The sequence below is a fragment of the Lygodium microphyllum genome, chromosome 19 (genome assembly GCF_053477565.2).
Source record: "Lygodium microphyllum isolate KBCC chromosome 19, Lygodium_microphyllum_v1.1.10, whole genome shotgun sequence".
Lineage (NCBI taxonomy): Eukaryota > Viridiplantae > Streptophyta > Polypodiopsida > Schizaeales > Lygodiaceae > Lygodium > Lygodium microphyllum.
The window spans coordinates 41,203,817-41,225,139 of NC_141153.1; the positions used below are offsets into that span (position 1 = coordinate 41,203,817).

Consider the following 21,323-nt stretch of genomic DNA (forward strand, 5'->3'; position numbering starts at 1 on the left):
ACTCGATGCCTAATTAATGTATACATTCCAATTTGCACATTAGTTTATACATAACATCAATTCAAGCATCAATGTTTATCCAAAAAATAAAAATATTTTTTGTATTCAAAGTGCAAAGTGTGTACAAATGCAATTAAAAAAACCCTATGTCCTTTATATTTGTATGATGCATAGTGCATGTGTTATGGCAATATATGTGTGTGTTTACCATTCCATATGTATATGTACTATCATATACTATGCATATAGATAGGTATATATTGCATATATGTTATTCACTTTAAACATCAGTTTAGGTGGATGAGGATTGATGCATATGAATGTAAGAACAACCTCGTATCTTTTTAGCACTTGTGTAATGCATACATCAAACTATGCATCAATGGATTCATAGAATGGTAATAGAAAGGGACAAGGCACTCATATGAGATAGAATATGCAACATTTTGTTCATAAATACACCATTCATTATTATACTCCTTTTAGAGAGTGGGAGTACCTATCCTATGCTTGGGCAGATTTTAAAATCTGGGAGGTTTTGCCTCTTCAAAATAAGATCAAAACTTGTCATCAACAACATAAGAAATCCCACGAGCATGCAAACCATGAGCACATAAGCATCATAAAAAATTAAAGCAAATAAAAATCAAATTTGGATGTACGTGTCTTTACCACCACTGTTGCGTAAAGTTTTAGTTGAGTACAGTGATCCAAAATGGAAGCAAATATGTAATCCCATTTGAAATCAAACCATCAATCAAATAGGTTTTTGGTATTTGATAGAAAGTTTGATGGTGGAGAAGGAGAAGGAGGAGGAGGAGGAGAAGAAGAAGAAGACGTTGATAGACTAAGCCACCAAAATATTTGCACGATTGCCTTCCAAAACCGCTGATCAAAATCTTGGCACACTTGATTCTTCTCAAACTTGCAATTCCAAAATAATGTCTTGGAGAATAAAAGAAAGAGCATCAGAATGAGCAATCATGGTGAATAGATTGCAAATAAATATTATAAGCTCTTTGCATGCAACAATTATGAAAGTCATTGTTCAATTCATGATCAATTTCATGGAGAGGAAGTAGAAGAAAATGTAGAATGATGTAATTCATGTTTGTTGAAGAGGAAGATGAGAAAGCTTCGTAAAAAATGCAAGGAAGATGAGAAACTTAGAAAACATTGAATGCCCGTCTAGGAATAACATGTTCATAAGCTTTAAGAAAAGAATGTTCATTATCTTCTCAAGGCAAAGCCATGTAATTTAGAATCGTTGGTGATCGTTGATGACAAAAAATCCTTCAGAATTGTTGATAGCCACCCACAAACGTTGAGTGATGATCAAACCATTAGACAAGGGCGTAATTTAAAGGGTGCCAACAATCAAACATGATTTGGGGTAGCAATTGACCTGCATGCATAAAAGGTATAGAAGCAGCAATGGGAAAGCCAAGTTGTTTGGGAAAGATAGCAGTAATCGGATTGGACCCACCATCGAATAGTCATTGGCTGCAACAAGCTACGGACACAACAAGGTGGGGGAGCTCCCTTGCCCTGATGAAGCGCAGGCCGGGCGGGGGGGATTTAATGCACCCCAAACACAGCTTGACTGTCAATGTTAGTGTGTAAAGGGTCCCTACCTATTACCTAAATACCCAAAAAACAACACGTTATTGGCCTGCCTCGTTGCACTTGGGCGTCGGTCAGCAGCCTCTCTGTAGTGGCGTGCCCTTTGACATGCGCATGTGTTGGCTCTAAATTTCTTGGCAATTTGAACATTGAGAGAGATAAGAGTGTATGTATAATGTGCGAGAGAGAGAGAGAGAGAGAAAGAGAGAGAGGAGTGTATGTATAATGTGCGAGAGAGAGAGCGAGAGAGAGAGAGAGAGAGCGTGTGTGGGGGGATGAAGACCCACAGAAAAAAGGGGCCCACCTGGGCCACCACCACGTCTTGTCTGCGAGAGGGAGTGAGAGAGAGAGAGAGATTGCTATCTGGGGGGGACTGGGAAATCATGGCTATGGCGTTGCCCCCTATCGTAACTCCTGTAGGGGCGCCGAGTACTCGAGAGTTTGCCAAGGGCAATTTATTCATGGCTGCCAATCCGAATTCTGTTTCCCGGGCGGTCTGAGTACCTGAAGAATCCTGGGTGTTATCGGATCAAGTGCTCCCCCCCCCCCCCCCCCGCCCCCCCGGCCCCTTCTGATATCGTCGGATGCGGAAGTTGTGCGGCGGAGAAGAAGCTCTCATCGTGACGTCATCAGCTCCGGAGGCCGGCTTGTCTTGCTGGCGCCTCCGTGCAGACGAGCCCCTCTTCCGGCCCCTCACCTGCACCTGCCCTCGCAATGGGCTGGTCTATCTGGGACACCGGTCCTTCGCAGCCTCCCAAATACAGAGGATGGGGTCTGTCGGATGCGGCGAAATATTTTTCTGGGCTCTGAACAAGGTATTGGTCTTTTCTTTACGAGAATGAACATGTTCAGCATGCAGTGTTCACGGAAAACATTTTTGGCAGCAGATGAAAAACCTTCAATTCAAACATTTGAAGAGATTTTTGAATCAAATTTACGCATATTTGCCGTTATTGCAACCAAAAACTTAATAAAATTCAAGGTCTTAATCATTCTCCTCTAAATTGTTAAGGTTCTTTTGAAAATTTTGTAATTCATCTTACATTAAACCTCGGATTTTCGTGAACACTGGTTGCATGATTTTATGTGTTTTAAGTTTTTTCTTTTTTTGGGGTCAGGAGGGTGGCCGGGTTTGATCTTACTAGTTGTGCCTGCATACAATCAATGATGTATCTTGTTTGGATCTTTCAAGTTTCATCATGCCCTAGCTACACTAATTTTCAATTTGTTTCCAGAGGATTCTTTCTTTGTTACCCAGCTTTGTTATTTCTTTTTTGCCAACCTGCAGTCGTTGAGTGCTTGTTTGCTGATCTAGAGTTGTTTCATTCCTTTCACAAGACGTCTTTGACATTTTACCGAGTGGGAAAAGGGGCTCTTTTCCCTTGTTTTTCCCTATACTGCCCAACATCGTGAGGTTCTGCACAGGAGGTACGGCATACCTAACTAGGTGCGGTGGGGGGCAAGTGATTCCTCTCTCCCAGAAGCTCATGATTTTGTTGTAATTCGAAATGTGGGAATATAGTGGGAATTTGTTGCGTTTGTTGACATACATGTTGTAATCATTCCTCATGTGTGCAAAGAGCTAGCTTCTCAATCAAAGCAGAAATCTACATACTGAAACTCTCTGGAACTGTGAAGCCATTATTCAGCTTCTGGACTGCATGAGAAGCACATTCCATGTGATCTGCTTTCAGGCTTCATGTATGTGCAATGATAGCACCTAGCGATTTTTTTGGGAGGCTTCCTAGGTTTCTACATATTGCTGTTCCATTGTAATTGACTTCAAATATATTTTGAGTTGTGACTTGTACAATTGATTCAACTGTGTTTTGCTTGCTATGGGATTTTTATTTTTTTCTTGACTAGGACCATATAAAGTCAGAAGGCAAGCATAATATGTGGTTTTCTTACAAATTTATCTCTGCATTTGCTTTAGAATATTACTATGGTTTTGCTAGCTTGAGCTTTGAGTAGGCAGTGATATAAAGTACCGGTTCTGAGTTTAAGGTCGAGCGCATGGTGTTCCCAAGCAGAATAAAGTTGATAGACGCTACCCAGTGGAGCCTATCATCTCCCTTGCTTGCACAGTCAATGGTGTTTACATGGCTGGTGGTGGCTTATCTGGCAAAGTTTATCTTTGGGAGGTGCATGTGAAATCAGTCAAATATTCTATGATTGTCGTCTGAATTTTTGAATGCCACTTAGTATTTGCTTATGGTGTGTTCTTTCTTACCATTGCCAATGCTGATAATGAATGAAAGGTATCAAGTTGGAATCAGATAGCGACATGGACAGGCCATTTAAAGGGAGTTAGCTGTCTGGTTTTTTCTGATGACGACTCTCTCCTTTTATCTGCTGCTGACGATGGCACCATTTGTGTCTGGCCTCTTATACGGTAAAAAGTGTCATTCAGTCTTGTTACCTTGTGTTTTGGTAAGTCTGCAATGCTTAAACTTACTTGCACTTATATGTCCAACAGAATTTTGGATACAAGCAAATCTTCATCTCCGACTCCTGCCCTGCCAAATTTATTTTTGTACAAATGGTCTGGTCACAGAGATCCCATAACCATGCTTGTTTCAGGTGCTGGCAACTCGAATGCTATAGTTGTCTCTTCGTCATTGGACCAGACATGCAAGGTTTGTGTCATGGATGCTCAGTCACAAGCTGCTTTCCATGAAAAAGCGAAGAACTGGTTGAGGCTAAAACTGGAAACTGAAATTATACTTTTTCTAATTGATATTATAGTTATCAGAGTTTGCTTCACTTTGTTGACCAGTTTTGAGTGGGAGTTCCTTTTTCTCAGGACAAGTTTAGTTGGATGCTGTTCTTGCAACATGCCTTTATTGTGTAGGCATATGGTGCGGGTTCAAAAGAGATGGGATAGGGCGTTTCACCAGGGGCCATAAAAGGAGGTCATGTACTGGGTACATCACACGTTCATTTCAGAGGTTCATGGATGAAAGTGGCTAACTTTGGACTAGATAAAGTATAGTACTTGTTCTTATCAGTTTAATGTGGTGAAAAGAAGCCTATTTTGGGAAGCAGGGGTAGCAAGGCCACCTTGCGAATATCATTAGGTAGCCTATAAACATACTAGTCCATTGGCATCTTGATAGCTAACCCACTCAAAGCAGACAGGCTCATAAAAGAATGTCGGAGCCAACAGGCTTAGGGAGTGAGTTATAGCTGATGTAGAGACTTGAGAGTCTGAAGATATACTCAAGACAGAAGTACCAATGATCTTTTTTTCATAGAGGAGTGTAGCATGCACGTGACATTGCACCTTTCCACAATTTGAAGGGACCTTATTGGTATGCTTACAAAGATTTTTCTCTATTTTAGTTGGGAGCCCTTGGGATGTATTTATAGTCCCCACTTTGACAAATGTGTCCTTAGATTTGAGAGGTGAGAGAAAGAAGAGCAAAAGAGAGAAAAGAGGAGAGAATGAGTGACGAGGAGAGAGAGAGACTAGTAAGATAGGAAAGAAGAGAGAGAAGCCATGAAAGTTGAGTACAAGCAGGTAAGATGAGAGACAGTAATTGTATTACGATGTCAAAAATTACATGTCTCACACCTTTTATACCTATGCCCATTTGACAAGGTATTATTAAAAATTCTCTCACTAAAACATGTCTTACCAGCTTCTTACAAACCATCTTGCCCAAGGGTTTTTGCCTACAAAAACAAATTTACAATGGCAAAGAATGATAGATGAAATGGAGTACTACTTTGATTTCAGCTATACAAAAGATAATAAGTGAGTAGAGAAATGAAAATGTGTTGATTGAAATGAAGACATAAAGTAAAGTCTTTGTCATATACATAATCCAAATGTCTTTAAGAGAAATTTGGAGCCTTCATATCTTCAAGAAACAAACTTTGTAATGAATAGACAGCTTGTTGTAAAAACAGGCCTTGTTGAACAAAAACTGCCATATCTTCTGATAGAAGTATCCAAATAGGGTGTGCCACATGTTAAAACATAGCTAATGAAGATTACTTTGACCCTATGCAAGTAGCATATTTTTGAAAATTAGGCAGAATAAAATTTATTCTAAAACAGATTGCTGTCTAGGCCTTGTTTATACCACAACTGGCTCTCTTATTGAGTACATCTTAGCCACTACTGTATCTCATCGATAGGGAAATTCATCCAAAATAGAATCCGGTCTCTAAGAAGCTTCCTTTAGTAGTAAACCCTTCCACTTGATTAAATACTCAATGATAGAGCATGGGCAAAGCTTCTTTTCATGCTGACCTACGATCTTCTTAGGGAGGTATTGAACAAGGTCTTCTTCATCCATAGGAGGCAGCTTATAAACTATTTCCACTTGAGTACCATAAAAGGGTTTGAGTGGACTAATATGAAATACATTATGAATCTTAGTGGAAGAGAGAAGTTCCAATTTATATGTCAAGTCTCCAATATGAGTTTTCTTCCGTGAGACCTTGCAGTAATTTTTGAAATACATGGTTGAGCTCATCATCCAAAAGATAGGTCTCTTGTAACTCCTTAATCTAGTCACTATGTAACTCAGTCATAGTTGAGACTTGATAAGCCTACATTTTAGAAAGAGAATCAACTACCACATTGTCGTTGCCCCTTGTATGTGTGATATCAAAATCATAGTTTTGCAAGGTAGCTATCTACCTACATTGCTTAAGAGTGAGATTTGACTGAGTAAGAAAATACTTTAGGACCTTGTGATCACTTTGAACTCTACACCAGTTGCAATATAAATAATGGTGCCACTTCTTTATGGCATATAGAATAGCCAATATCTCTTGGTCATAGACATTCATAGCCATCTTCTTATTTGTAAGCTTGCGACTTTCAAAAGCAATAACTCTATGCTTTTGTGGCAAAACAGTCCCTTGTGTCACGGCCACTGGCATCACACTGCATGGTAAACTTTCTAGAGAAATCGGAGCATACTAAAATAGGAGCAAAAGTGAGGAATTCCTATAATTAGTTGAAGTTGCTATCTGCAAGTGCATCCCAAAAGAAAGCTTTCTTTTTCAATCTATTAGTCAAAGGAGTTGCTAGAGCCGCTTAATGCTTAATGAATCTACGATAGACCAAGAAATGCTCTAAGTAAAGTAGTGATGGTAGGTGCTGGCCAATCTCTAATACACTGTACCTTCTTAGGATCAGTCTGTATTTCTTTCTCGCTAACAATATGGCCCAAGTACTCCATCTCAGTCTGCATAAAAAAACACTTCTCCTTAGCAAAGAGTCCATGATGCCTCAAAAGATTAAAATCTCTCATTTGTGACGAATGGTCCTATAAGGTCTTGTCGTAAATTAGTATGTCATCAAAGAAAACAAGGACAAATTGAAAGAGGAAAGATTGTAAAAACTTATTCATCAGACTCTGGAAGATAGCTAGAGCATTAGTTAGCCCAAATGGCATCACAAAGAAATGGTATAACCCATGATCAATTCCAAAGGAGGTTAATGGCATCACTAAGAAATGGTATAACCCATGGTCAATCCTAAAGGTGGTTTTAACTTCATCACCCTCTCGCATACGGATTTGATGATATTCGGATCTCAAGTCAAATTTAGTAAAGAACCAGCCCCCTTAAGCTCATCAAGCAAATCATCAACTCTAGGAATTGATCAGTATGCCATCAAAGAAAATAAGGATAAACTGAAAGAGGAAAGACTATAAAATCTTATTCATCAGACTCTGGAAGGTAGCCGAAGCATTAATAAGCCTAAATGGCATCACCAAGAAATGTGTAAGCCACGATCAGTCCTAAAGGCGGTTTTAACTTCATCACCCTTTCACATATGGATCTGATGATATTCGGATCTCAAGTCAATTTTGGTAAAAAACCTAGTCTCCTTAAGCTCATCAAGCAAATTATCAACTCTAGGAATTGGATACCTGCTCTTCACTATGATCTTGTTTGGATCCCTATAGTTAATATACATCTTGAAGAATCCATATAGGAAATGACTGCTCAAAGGAGAGCCACTCCTCGAAAGTGAAAGGTGGTGGTGTGTGAGGAACTTCATGGCACATAGGCTTCCTCTCTGAATCGGAAGGAGTAGAAGTAGGAGCCCCCTCTGAAGCCGAAGAAGAACTGGATGCTCTCTTTGAGGGCGAAGTAAGAAATTTTCCGCTCTAAATCCCAGTTTGAGAGAGAGAGAATTGAACCACTCCTTGTTCACGAACTGTGAAGCATTTGATGACAAAGGAAGTGTCGTCGGTTGTGCCGAAGAAGGTATCTAGGGCTCGGAAGAAGAAGTCGGAAAGCACCCAAAAGTAGCCTCTCGAACTTGAGTGGAAGAGAGTGGGGAAGGAGAAGGCTCAAGATGAGCCAAGGGTGGGGAACAATTGCGGATTCTCAGGGGAGTGGACTGTGGAGGGGATGTGGGCCGTGAAAGCCACTGCACCTGGAAGTGGGTGGGGGAAACCTTTGCGCAGAGGGGTGGTCTCTAGGAGGGTTTATCACCTCATAAGGTCTTAGAGCCTCCGTGTGCTCCAAAGAACTTAGTGCGTGTCAGCTGATGCAGAACGATCTCTGTGGCCTAGAAAGAAGAGGTGGCACAGGAAGTGCTAGGTGGGAGACGCATATACTCCGGAGGGGTGGGGGGCAAAGGTCGAAGTCGGCAAGCATTAGTGGTGTATTCGGTGATGCCACAGTAGGAGCACCAAGTAGTCTGGTCATGTGTTGGTAAAGAAGCCATGGGTACCAGTGTGCCTTGCTGAAAAAGGAAGAGGTCAGCCACGAACTGTGAACTGCAATGTTGGCCTCAAGGGCAGTGGAAGGGCTGGAAGTGAGTTGCCAGCTGCCAAGGAGGAGCTGCCAGCTGCAAACAGAGCTTGCAGCAGTAAGGGAGGAGCCGCCAACAGTAGAGAACATCCGCCAGCAGTCTGGTTGAGCCACCAGCAGCAGCAGAGAACAGTCGCTAACAGTGTGGATGAGCCGCCAGCAGTAGAGAACAACCCCTAGCGGCAGGGAGGAGCCACCAATAGTGTGGGAGAAGCCGCCAACAGCAGAGAGGAGCCGCCAACAACAGGGAAGAGCTGCCAGCTGACTGGGAGGTGGAGGCGGTAGCAACAACCCTGAATGCAGGTTGAAAAACAACAAATGCAGGAGGGAGCAGCTGCCAGTTAGGATGTTGATGCTGCGGAAGAAGAAGAGAAGTGGATGCTGAATCTGTCACTGGTCTTTGTGTTCACTGGAGTGGAGGATCTTTGCCATTGTTTGAGCAGATCCAGCTTTGGTACCATGCCAAAAGATGACGTACCAGCGAGATAGTAGGGTGTGCGGGAGGAGCACATAGTGAACTTGGCAAACGTGGAGAAGAGAAGAGAAGAGAGAAGAAACTTTGATGAATGGAATGATGAAGATCTGAATCATGGAGTGAATGTGATACAAGGGAACAAGGGTGCCGTAGCACAAGGAAGATGATGAAGATAGCCACGAATCACGAACAGCAATGTTCTCTTGAAGGGGTGTGAGGTTAGTGGAGAGGCTGGAGAGAAGAGGTGACGGATTGAATGAATCAACTGTGTCAAATGAGTAACAGAGGCAGCCTATAAATAGGCAAGAGATTGTCTAGGGTGGCACCCGGAGGGAGGGCACCGGCTGTCTAGGGTGGTGCCCCACTGTGGGCGCCCAGCCTCTTTTTGGGGTTGTCCATTGTGAAACCCTAAATGCAAAACGCGAAACCCAAAACGTAGAACACAAAACGCAAAACTACGGGTGAAGGGCTTCTCAACAAAAACACTATAATTATACTTGGGTCATCATGGATGAGATATCCAAGAGAAATTAAAAGCTTAGTCGAGCGGTTAAATTGACCAGAAAGCTCAGATGACTAAGACTTTTACACTCAGATAGTCACATTGACTAGAAGCTTATATAATGAATGGTTTCGGAAAAATGTGAAATTATATGCTCATGATTAAAGAAACAAAACATGAACCGGTGAACCTATATAATGAAGCTCTCTAGAAACTGAATTTGGTAACTCTTAAAATTTAGGAGGTTACTATTTTTGGAAGTTGCTCAAATGGAAATTCTATTTGCGTCAAAGGCTTCGGAATTTTGCAAGGAACAATTTTGTTTTCAGTAGCTATCTCAAATTCTTAACTATTTAAGAGATTTTTAGAGTAGAAGGTTTGGAAGATTCTTTCTTTAGAAAATTGACATGTGGCATCTAGAATAGGATGCATGTCATTTTGAAGAGATAAGTGTCCTTACACTTGTCATTTTTAGCAAACACTTATCATTTATAGTCTCTACTTTCCACTTTTGAGTACCCAAGTCCCATTTCTATATATTGGAGGTCTCTCTCTCTCTCTCTCTCTCTCTCTCCATTTAAAATAAGCTCTCATGTTAAAATATTAGCCACATGCTCTCTTCTATCTATATCTAATCCAAGAAGCACTTTTTACTTAGCTTGATCTAATCCAAACACTAAAGAAGAAAATCAGCTTGCTGCTCGGAGTTTGCAGAAATTAGGGTTTCAAAATCCTAATTTTCAGAATTGTAGGAAATCGGCCCTTTTGTATATGGCTCAGGCACTTGGTGCCTGTGGTTTTGTTTCAATAAATTCCTGTAAAGAAAAAGACACCGGTTTCCCTCTCAACGTGATGTTGACTCTTCTCTCTCTCTCTCTCTTTCTCTTTCCCCTTAAATTTTCATGGTGATAATTGATCAAGTTGGCTAAGTTCAAAGTATCGTCATTCTCACCTTCTTCCTAGCACTTACATTCCAATTAAGCAAACATGGATGAGATGCATAAGTGAAAAATTCTTTCAGCCTTCAATGATATGTAAGATTTGATCGATGAAAATTAGAATCAAGAAATGGAGATTGGTTGAGGGTCTTACCAATACAATTTAGTGACTCATTGATTGCAAGTACTTACCCTTTATAATATTTCTTTCTTGAGCAAAGAGAATCACACAATCAAATCAAAGTTATGCATCAAGACAATGTAAATGGTATTCATGATAAAAGAGGACTGAAATGAATGTTGAATTTTAATTTAGAGGCTTTGATGAATGAAAGGAAGCACTTATCTCCGAACTATTGATCAATTTAGAGAATTAATTGATTAGGAATCTCCCATCAACAAGTGGAAAAGCTTTGAACAAATGCATATTGAGAGATTTTAGCGATTAAACAAGTAGAATATCTCTATCAAGTTTGAAGAAGATGATTGATTTAGTTGGAATCAAGCTTTAATCCAACTGTTGAAGAAATTGTCATCCATCATAAAGCATCAATAATCCATTGAATTCAGCCCATACATGCTTGAATATGATGAAATCTTTGAAGAATCAATTGCCCTAAGTTCGCTTGAACACTTGAATGTCAAAGATTCAAGTTCTTTGAACAAAACCCCTAAAATACAATTCCATTATAGACTTCAAGAAGTTCAATATGTTGAAATCTTTGTAGTGTCTTCAATCTTGAAGCTAGTTTTGCTCCCAAATGGTAGTAGAGAAGCCTTTGAAGTGGGGAAGAGCCAAATGTTGAAGAAATTGAAGCTTTCAAACCTATGGCTATGGATGACCTGATGTGTTCTAGGGTTTTCAGCGAAGAGAACTAAGATTAGGGCTAAAATTCTGTGGAGGCTTGCTGTAGGAGTTTCCAACTCAGTGTTCCAAGGTTGCTTGACAAGCATGGAGGAGATTGGAGGCATTAGAAGCATGAAATCTGAGCAGTTTGATCAGCAAAAATTGTGCCGCAAATCACGGGCCTGATCTTGGAGCAATCCCTCAATCATTGCTAGCACTAGAATGCTCTATTTGATGCTTGGAAGGTCTAGAATTATTGCCCCATGGTGAGAAGGAAGGATATGATCACTGAGAGGCAAGAGATAGGGTTTCTCGGCAGCCACCATGAAAGCTTCAGCCAAAAGCTTGAATGAGAAAAGAGAGAGAAAAGCTATTCTGAAAAGTAACTGGACTTTTAACCAAAACTAACTCTATTTACCATTTCTTTAACCATTTTACCTTCAAAATGGTGTGTCATGGATGCACGACTTGGTATTTTGTCCAAGTTGTCTCCAACTTTATCTTCAAGTACTCCTGTTAGTTCTGTCTAGGCTGTCGTTGGTCTCCTTGGTCTTTGCACCTATCCATTTTTCAAGCTAACACCCTATTGCTGAATAACCAAAAGGTAACTAGCTTATGAAAGAAATCTAAGAAAAGATTGAACCAAGTGAATTAAAGACCAATGCTTTGATACCACTTGTCAAGGAGAGGGCTGAGAGGTGAGGGAAAGAAGAGTAGAAGAGAGAGAAAAGAGGAGAGGATGAGTGATGAGGAGAGAGAAAGATTAGAAAGATAGGAAAGAAGAGAGAGAGAAGCTATGAAAGTTGAGTACAAGCAGGTGAGATGAGAGACTAATTGTATTATTGTAAAAGATGTAAAAAATTACATATCTTACACCTTTTATACCTATGCCAGTGGGACAAGGTATTATTAATAATTCTCTCACTAAAAGATGTCTTCCTAGCTTCTTATACTTTCCGTCTTTGCCTCCATTTTTGTGCATGTCCAGAATGCCCTTCTTCAAGTTTTGATGTAGATTTGTGGTCTTTACCACTTGGGCCAGTGGGTTCAATAGCTTGAGAGCCCGTTACATCATTGCAGCACTGTCTAGGGTGCTTTCCCATCTTTGGAGTTTGGAAGCATGCCAGGGACAGGACAGTGGTTTTCAGGTCAAAAAAGGCTGTGCTTTTGTCCCCAGCATGGTGCCATATCTGCAGTTAGTCAGCTCTGTGTTTAGTCAGATCAGCCCCAGAACTCTGCAGCAGACATTGCTTATTGTGCTTTTGGTTCAGTATAACAATCTGCCAGTTTAATCCTCTCAGGTTTCATGTTATGTAGTTTTCCTTGTATCTGCAGCAGCTTCGTTTTCCAGATTCACTGTACTGGACTGTGAGGTGCCTGACTTGCCATCAGTCACATGAGATGGGTTACAGGGTCAGGACAGAGATGAGGATGGGGACAGGGCATGGGACAGCCTAGTAGCATTTTATAGTCCCTTGAAGTCTAAATTATCATGCGGTACGTGGATAACTGTGTGTACCATTTACTATTAGGGGCTGTTGGAGGGTATTGTTTTCTTTCATATGTAGATATCTACCATTAACTGTTACATTGTGATCTTATCAATGATTGCACATATATGTGTTTGCATGTTTGTGCAACAAAAGAGTGTGTCTGTAAAGAGAGATGTTGGCTCAGGGCTGATTTTGTATTTGTGATATGAATGTAACATATAAGCTGATTTTGAATGGGTGTGAGACTTGAGTCTACGCATGCATGAAGGGGAAGACAGATTGTAACTTCTTTTGGATTTTTTTTCTGGGTTTGGAGAACCAAAAAGAGATTGGCAGTCATATGTCATGGACGAAGACATGTGGAGCTCTGGCATGGCATTTGTCTGTCATTTTACCAGTCCTAAACACTTTAGCTGGAGGTCACAGCAATGCATTTCATTTCTGGCAGGGTGGACACACTGATAGTGGGCAGGCTGAAAAAAACCTTGACTAATTAAAGTTTAATTCCATCCTTAGGGGCTATTCGCATACTATTTGAGATTTTTTTTTTTCTAATTTCTCGAAGATTCATCAATGAAGTTAGGGGCTTTTCATGCTAAACACCTACCTCTCAAATTGAGGCCTCCAACTACGCATTGAAGGCTGCCTAGGTGCTTGCCTTTGACATTAGGCATAAAATGACTCTGTAAGCGTCTAGTGCTTGGTGATGCCATTGCAAGCAATTGACACTACTTGTGATGTCTTTGACATTGAAACCAAGGGAGGATTTTAATCCCTTCAACAATTTTAAAAAGGGAAAATACTGTTTAAATTAAAAAGATTTTTAAAACTAAAAAAGAAGATTGGAATAGACCCTAGCCATGTGCACACATGTGCTAAGTCCTTTCCGTTGCTTATTAAATAATTGCGTGGGGTGCTCTACTTGGATTTTAATCCCAAACAAGCTGTACTTCTCTTTATTCGATCCTTGGAGGAGTTCTCTCTTTCAAGGGAATTTTTGATCACTTTTTCATGGCCTTTGTGTTAAGCCCAAGGGTCATACTTAAATTTTAGGCACGTGGTCATGTATGTTGTGCCTTTGACCCACACTGGCTTTTGGGTAGCCTCTGAGCCATGCACATACACTTTTGAAAGCCCACGGTCGTGTGCATAGTGTCTTTGAGCCATGCTGGTTTTTGATTAGCTTCAAAGCTAGTTAAATTTCCCGTGTGTGTGAATGTACCCTACATGTGTAAGAGAGTGTGTGTGTGTGTGTTAAAGGTGCGAACAACTTTTACACTACCTAGCATTAAACAAGGGTCAAAGGTTTGGGGGAAAACCTAGGCCCATTAATGAGGTCCTAGTTCTTGTACTTTCAACTCACTTATCATTATTGATCTATGTTTTCAGTGTTTTCAGTTTGTGTACTTTCAAGAGTTCTCTCTCCCTTCTCTCTATTCTCACCCTCTCCTCTCACGACCATGGAGTTCCATCTGCCTTAGGTGCTGATCTCATTCACAAGCTTCTCCACCCAACATTTATGACAGCAGCATATGCAAAATGCAGCCTTGACAATGTGGTGACGGCTTTTGTAGGTTGGAGAATAGAGAGAAAAAGCAAACACAGAGGCTGATGATGAAAATGCAGCTATGGCTGGTGACATCATCAGGTTGGAGGGTCGGCGATGGTTGTTTGAGGGCAAAGGTTGGTTGGGCAGCAGCATTGGATTCATGGACAGCAGGGCAGTAGCTGTAAATGATAGCAATGATGATGAGAGAGAGAGAGAGAGAGAGAGAGAGAGAGAGAGAGAGAGAGAGAGGATATGTTGGAGGTGATGGTGGGGCAGCCGGGAGATGTGGGATGGGGGATGAGAGTGGCAATGAACAATCACTTCCTTGTATAGAAATTTACATACAAATTGTCCTACCAAAGTTCTAGATTCTTGTATTTAATGGAATAATTCTTTATGGTAGAAAATATGATTAATTAGGGACAATTTGTAGGTGGGTTAACATATCCATGAGATTCTTGGGTGCATTCAGACACTCTTTAGCAGCTCTATCTTCAGTGATAACCTCTAGCTCAAATGCAGACTCTGACTGTGAGGATTGACCTTGATTATAGCAAAGTATCGCAGACACTTATGGGCTATCTAGGATCTACTTGGCACTATTTCTAGTCATGGAGCTACTTCCAATCATGCTCAGTTTTGACTTCCACCAACTCATATTTGGCTTACTAGGGGACTATACCAATTTTAGCACTGGTCCACTACCAGTCCAGAGGATTACTGTAGTCAAGGAGAGTCCCCAGATTCAGTCAGTCACACTCTTATATGTTGAGACCACCAGTATCCAGCAGACAAGGTATGAACTTTCTTTATTGGCTTTGTTCAGTCTTTGCTCTGATGTTGCACATGTCTGAATGAAGCTGACTCATGGCCTCTGCCACATGGCTGTTGGTAGCATTGAATAAAGCCTCGTACCAGTGCATCATTGTAGCAGTTGTGCAGCATTAAGTAGCTAAGGGTGGTTGTATCCATACAGTACAATGTAGCAGTATGGGCACAACCCTAAAGGCTCCCACTCATTGTATGAGATAGAACTCAACAACACCACAATTTCCAATAAGTGAAATACAGACAGTTTTGGTTGGTAATGACATCTGTATCAGTATGCCCTTGGGTGCCCTGGAGTCTCCATCAATTAATTCAGTAGGGGTCCACTGTTCCTGTGTTGCTCAACTGTTGTTGGTGCATTCCATTTGCCTGAAATCCCCAGCTATAGGTGCTCTATCAAAATAACGTTCCCCCAATGACGACACACGTCTCCTTCCATATGTAAATGTAATAGTGACATTTCTGTGTCTATTATGGTAGTACAACGTTGCCACTTGGCTCTAGTTAATTGTTCATCATAATTATTGTTCCCTCAGATGCACCTGGAGATTGTATTGATGCCATTGTACTAAACCTTCACTGGACAAGTTGAGAATCTGGAAGTTCTGTTGAAACAGAGGCTAGGCTATCTGAGCTGGTACTTAATGATATTGCATGCAATCTAAGCAAAGCAGGTGCAGATAAGAAATATGATCTGCTTTTGTTGTGCGCTTTGAGTATTAATTATTGACAGACGTTGTAACACAATGGCTAAAAGTTTGGGGAATTCAAAAATCACTTCTGTTACTCGTTTTTTATATGATCTTCAGGCTGTCTTTGTACATATTTTTTCCTGCTAAATGGGAGCTGATTTATCCAGGCATATGCGGTGTAGGTTTGGGGTTTGGGGTTGGGAAAACTTTTGCACTCAATTCGTTTACAGTCAGCAATCAGTTCCATTGTGTTAGATCCAACTGGGCAATTTTTGTATGCTGGGACTGAAGATGGAAAAATTTCAGTGCATATCATGTCTCGGTGGCTATTACCTGTTTCTTGTGGTGCTGGCAGCTTGTCAACTGCGTTTAGTGCTCATAGGTAAGACCTGCAGTTAGATCAGGGACAGGGGTGACAAATTAGAGCCTGTTGCTGCTGTTAAGTAAAACTCTGGTTCCATGCCTGTAACAGGTCATCTGTCACAGCATTGGCAATCAGCTTAGATGAAAGGTATCTGATATCTGGGTCAGAGGACAGGTTTGTACGAATATGGGATATATTCACTGGAAATCTTGTCAAGGAACTACATGTTAAAGGTAGAGAGACCTATTCTAAGCTACCAATGGATATCAGTTGTGTCTCTTGCTCAAGTCATGCTTGATATTGTTCAGGTGGAATCTTAACACGTATGGAGATCCTGTGATGTAGGGCCTGTGACCAACATTCTGGTTATTCCAGAACATATCATATCTGGAGTATGTAAGGTGAATGAACAGAAATTATTTAGAGGCAGAACTTCACCTGCAGCTCTCCTTGAGCCAACCAAAATTTCGGGTTTGAGGGATTCAATTGCTTATAGAGATCCACTGGTGCTCTTGCCTCCATTGCATTCCAAGTTTGATGAAGTTAGGGAAGGGAAATCCAGTGCAACAGCTTTAGAAAAGCAGCTTCATGAGCTAGAGGTAGAATGCGCCACCTGATTGTATTTACCTGTCTTTGAGCTGTGAGGCTTGAATTTCTGTTGGGATACTTGGGCACAGCATGTTTAGTTGGTTCTATAAAAGGGATGCACAGTGGTATGATTACATGTTTAAAGATATGTTCTCACAATCAAGTTGCTGCATTATCTGATTTAATCTAACAGTTTGTACTGGTTTTCTGTAGCATGAATCAACTCCTGCAGCTCTAGAACTGAAAATCAAAATAATGTCAGAAAAGAAAGCATGTGCATACAAGACTGGTGAAGACTTCTCCCAAGAATATGAACTGTTAAAGTCTTTGGCATCGGAGATGCAGTCTGCTCCGGTATAATGCTTGTAAAAACCATACTACCGAAAAGTTGTAACTGTTTCACATGCAAGCCATAATGGCTTGCAGAAAGTATAAAATATATAATGTATGTCCAATTAAAAACAACAAAGTTGGCAGTTATCTAATGGTATGAAGGTTGGATTTTAGTCTGTCATAAGTAGATATTTTCATCTACTGGAGAGCAACTGCTAGCATTCTTACATTTCTTGAATGCAGCTATGTCACTGGGAAAAGTTTTACTTCCATTATTGTGTGTGACACAGGTGGTTGCACAGTTAGGTATGCACACAAGCTTCTTTAGCAGATAAAGTCTAGCAACCCTCTCTGTAGACAAAGCTATGGCTAAGAGCTTAAGACAGTACACTATTCTCGAGGTCATGAAAAATAAAAGATCTTTGGTTTGTTTTATGATAGATGGCACGGAAGTTACAGTACAATCATGGAAGCCTCTTAACCTGCAGAGAAATACTATTTGCAATCTGATTGGGAGTAACATGGGATGATTTTGCAACTTCTACAGCCATTAAAGTTCTCGACAAAGTTTGAGCCTCATGATATGTACCTGCAGACAGTTCCTTGTGCTTGCCAGTGGGTATTGAATGGCTGGTCCTCTGGTTCTCTCCTCATATCTTTCTCTCCCTTCAAAAAATTGCTACAATTCCATGAATCAAGATACTGGATATTTGGTTACATAAGATAACAAAGCACAGATGCTTATTTGCAGAGACAATTAGGATAGATAAAAGGTATGGTGGGGACGTGTTGATGCACATAGATTCACTAATGCAAACTTTACCTGGTGAGATCCTTGAGGTCTGCTGAACTGACGTGCTTTCGATGAGTCGGATGCCTGGACCAGTGCAGGTCCATGATTGCTTCTAATCTCTTCCGACTATAATCAGTTTGTACATGCATCTCCTCATCACACTTAGTAGAAGTATGGGGAAAATACAATCATTTCTCGAGTCTCCTTGGAGTTCTATGCTTGGGTCCTTGAGGTCATCCAGTTTGATGTAATGTTTTAGGTTGGGGTTGATAATTTGGCACTTGGTTCATGGAGAGAGTGACTTGAGGAATATGGGACTCTCTCCTTGAAGAGTGGGCACACCTATAATTTGTTTTCCCTAAAGCAATATCAACTGAGGCTCAAGAGGTGGTACTTCAATTGTTTGCTAATGCTACAATAAAGAAAAGCTATTTGACTTATTAGGTCCATCTATCCTTAGGATGCAACTATCTAGGTTGCATCCATCCAATTTTCATCACAATTCTAGTTTTCTAAATAGGGCATTGCCATCACACTTAAACACATGAAATCAACTCTCTTAATTAGGGTGCATTAAATGTTCTTTTGCCACAACACAAAGATAGTCAAGTGTTTGTCAAGACCTTTCTTTTATTGGGTTCAAAGATTTTTTAAAACAAGCTTTTGATTGATTTAGGGATCCTTTTGGTTTTGAAACACTCTTATCTAGAATTTGTTTCTCCAATGCTTCATCATGTTGGACACACTTTGATTTAGATCCCTATATTAGGATCATCACATAGGGAACTATATTCCTTTGAAGCTCCCTAGTTCATATGGGCCAAATGCAATATCATGTTTGCTTTTTCATCATGCTTGGGTCATTGTTTTAAGTAGCACTTAGATTTGTATGTATGTATGTATGTCTCTCTCTCTCTCTCTCTCTCTCTATATATATATATATATATATATATATATATGTATAATTTAAAATATTTTCCCAAAAATAATATTGTTTCTTATAGTAATTATTTGTAAAATTATTCATATATATAGTGAGCAATAACATTGAAGGAGACATATTTGAAAAATAGCTTATGTAGCTTGTACACTTGTTTGCATTGATTTTTAGGATCTACAGCAAGCTCAAATGCGGCTCTCACACTTGTGTGCACGCCCAAACCTCATGACCCAACCCCCAATGCCCTTGTAGTTAATGAACAATTGGAAGACACTAAATAATCTCATATTTCACGAAATTGTTATGTTTTGTAAAAGTCTCTAACTATCTCGTTTTGAACTTAAAGCAAGAGGCATCCCAATGGGAGTAAACACCCCTCATAACACAAATATAGGCCCCTTAGATTGAGTGTTGTGGCCTTTGTTATGGACATTCTAATTGGAGTATGAGTTATCTATCTTGAGGACATGGATACAAGTTTCATGTATTTGAAAAAAGCAATGTTATAGTAATTAGATATAAGAAAGCAAATTGTTCTTATGCTAATGATATTTAGGAATCCAACAATGTTCGTGTTTTGCAATAGTCACACATGTCCATCACTTGCTACATGCTCTCTTTCATACATTGAGGATCTAAGGTTAGGTTTAATAGCCTTTGCTTTGTTCGATGCCAAAGTAATATATTGGTGTTCTAAACATGTGGGTGACACCTCAATAACATCCTTATTGGTAGCAATTTAAAAACTTTCAATCTACATGTTGGTTAAAGCTCTTCTTTCCTCATGAGGCTTTTCCTCCCTTCAAGAAAAAAATTGCTTTATGGCTTACTAGAATCATCTTGTTTGTATCTTGAGCTTTAGAGATCCTCTCTTCTAGGTCCATTTTCAATTCCAACCTTAATTGGATCATTTTCCCTATAGAGTCTTATTTCCTTTCCTATTCTTACTTAGCTAACCTATGATAAGAGAGGGATTGTATGATTACTAGTACTTTATTTTTGATCTCTTACCAATTTATAGTGGAGTGTCTAGAGCTTGATTTGTTATTGTATTGGTGCTCTAATCAAAACCCAAAGATTTTAACAAGAAATTAATTGAATGAATCTATTTAGAATTTGACTGAATAAATAAAGGTTTGGAGAAACTTGGGTGGCATTGTTGTAGGATGACTTATTAGATGCATTATCCCTAATGAATATAGGAATTACTAGATGCATTATTGCTAATGAATATAGGGTAACATCTCTTTGCCTCTTGGATGCCATCATGTCCAAGCCTTAGAATTCACATATACAATGCCTTATGCACCTAAATTGGTCTATGTTTGGAGACATGCTTATAATAGGTGTAGAGCAAAGAAGGTAAGATTTAGAATGATGACAAAAGAAGTAATAGCACGAGTTAATATCAAAGCAAGAAGTAGAGGTTATGGTGATATAGACACCAATGGAAATTGAAGTAGAAAGTAGATGAGATTTATGACAAGGAGGATGATGAAAGAGAAGAGAGGTGATCATGCAAATTGAGATGAAGAAGGGCAAGATAAGGGAAGTATGATGAAGAGGATGGAGATTAGAGCAAGTTGATGAGGAAAATTGTGATGAAAGAAGCAATCATGGGGCATGGAAATATAAGGATGACTACGGGAAGAGGGTGAGGGTTGAATTTTCTCTCATCTTTTTCTTGTAAAGGTTGCTAAAATTTAAGAGTATATAAAAGAGATTTTTGGTTGTGTTGAGACCATATTCACTAGGGGAAAACTCTAAAAAGTTTAAAGCTTGACAATAGGAAATACGTGTGCGTACGCGCACATGCATGCATGCACACATGCATGGATGCACGTACGCACACGCACGCACGCATGCACGGACGCACGTACGCATGCACACGCACGCACGCACATGTATGCATCATGCACATACACCCACACAAAAATGAGAGCGCTATTAGAAATGGTGATATAATGATGAGAAAATTTCTATAGTGAGAGGAGATGATGAGGATTGATCATAAAGGTCAAGGAGGAAAGAGGAGGGTCCTGAAGTAGCAGAAGGTGGGGGGTGGCTTGAGGGTGTCAAAAGTACATATAACACTCGTCTCTTCCACTCCTCGATCCCTTTCCCATGGTACTCTCCACTTCTACTCTCCCTTTTGTTGCTTCCAACTCTCCTTGTACTTCTTGGACTATCGATTTTCTCTATTTTTATAAATAATATTTTACTTTATTTCATCTAATTGTTTGCAATTTGGAGTGCATTCTCATGGGAAAGGGAAAAAGAGAAGAATGGAGTATTCCCATGGGATAATAGGGGTCAAATAAATATTTTAAGAGGGGTAAGTAACATTATTCAATTATTCAATTGAATTTAAGGGAGGTCACATGGGGAAGGAAAGAAGAGATGTTCCCATGTAGGATAACAAGATACAAGGGAGGCAAAGGGGGGCACATTACATCCTCTCCTACTTAAAAAAGTCAAGTTTGTGATCTCAATAAAAGTTGGGGGTGTTTGTTTATAAGGTGGATACTTGTTTTGATCCTAGGGCATGTGGGTGTTATAGACCCACCAC

At 40.1% G+C, this 21,323-nt stretch overlaps 1 protein-coding gene across 3 annotated transcripts; it reads left to right on the forward strand.

Annotated features, from left to right (window-relative positions):
* The first annotated feature begins 1,828 nt into the window (after positions 1–1,828).
* On the forward strand, positions 1,829–18,213 carry LOC148019787 (protein ROOT INITIATION DEFECTIVE 3-like). 3 transcript variants are annotated; one of them, XM_087699949.1, is made up of 8 exons: positions 1,832–2,438; positions 3,657–3,767; positions 3,885–4,018; positions 4,103–4,262; positions 15,919–16,118; positions 16,209–16,333; positions 16,446–16,699; positions 16,902–18,212. In XM_087699949.1, exons 1-8 carry the CDS (start codon positions 2,208–2,210, stop codon positions 17,046–17,048), a joined length of 1,362 nt encoding a protein of 453 aa, XP_087556075.1. In that variant the 5' UTR covers positions 1,832–2,207; the 3' UTR covers positions 17,049–18,212. The 3 variants fall into 3 exon arrangements, with proteins under 3 accessions (XP_087556076.1, XP_087556075.1, XP_087556077.1); XM_087699951.1 differs by having other exon boundaries at positions 2,260–2,438; positions 3,631–3,767; XM_087699950.1 differs by lacking the exon at positions 3,657–3,767 and having other exon boundaries at positions 1,829–2,438; positions 16,902–18,213.
* The last annotated feature ends 3,110 nt before the right edge of the window (positions 18,214–21,323 follow it).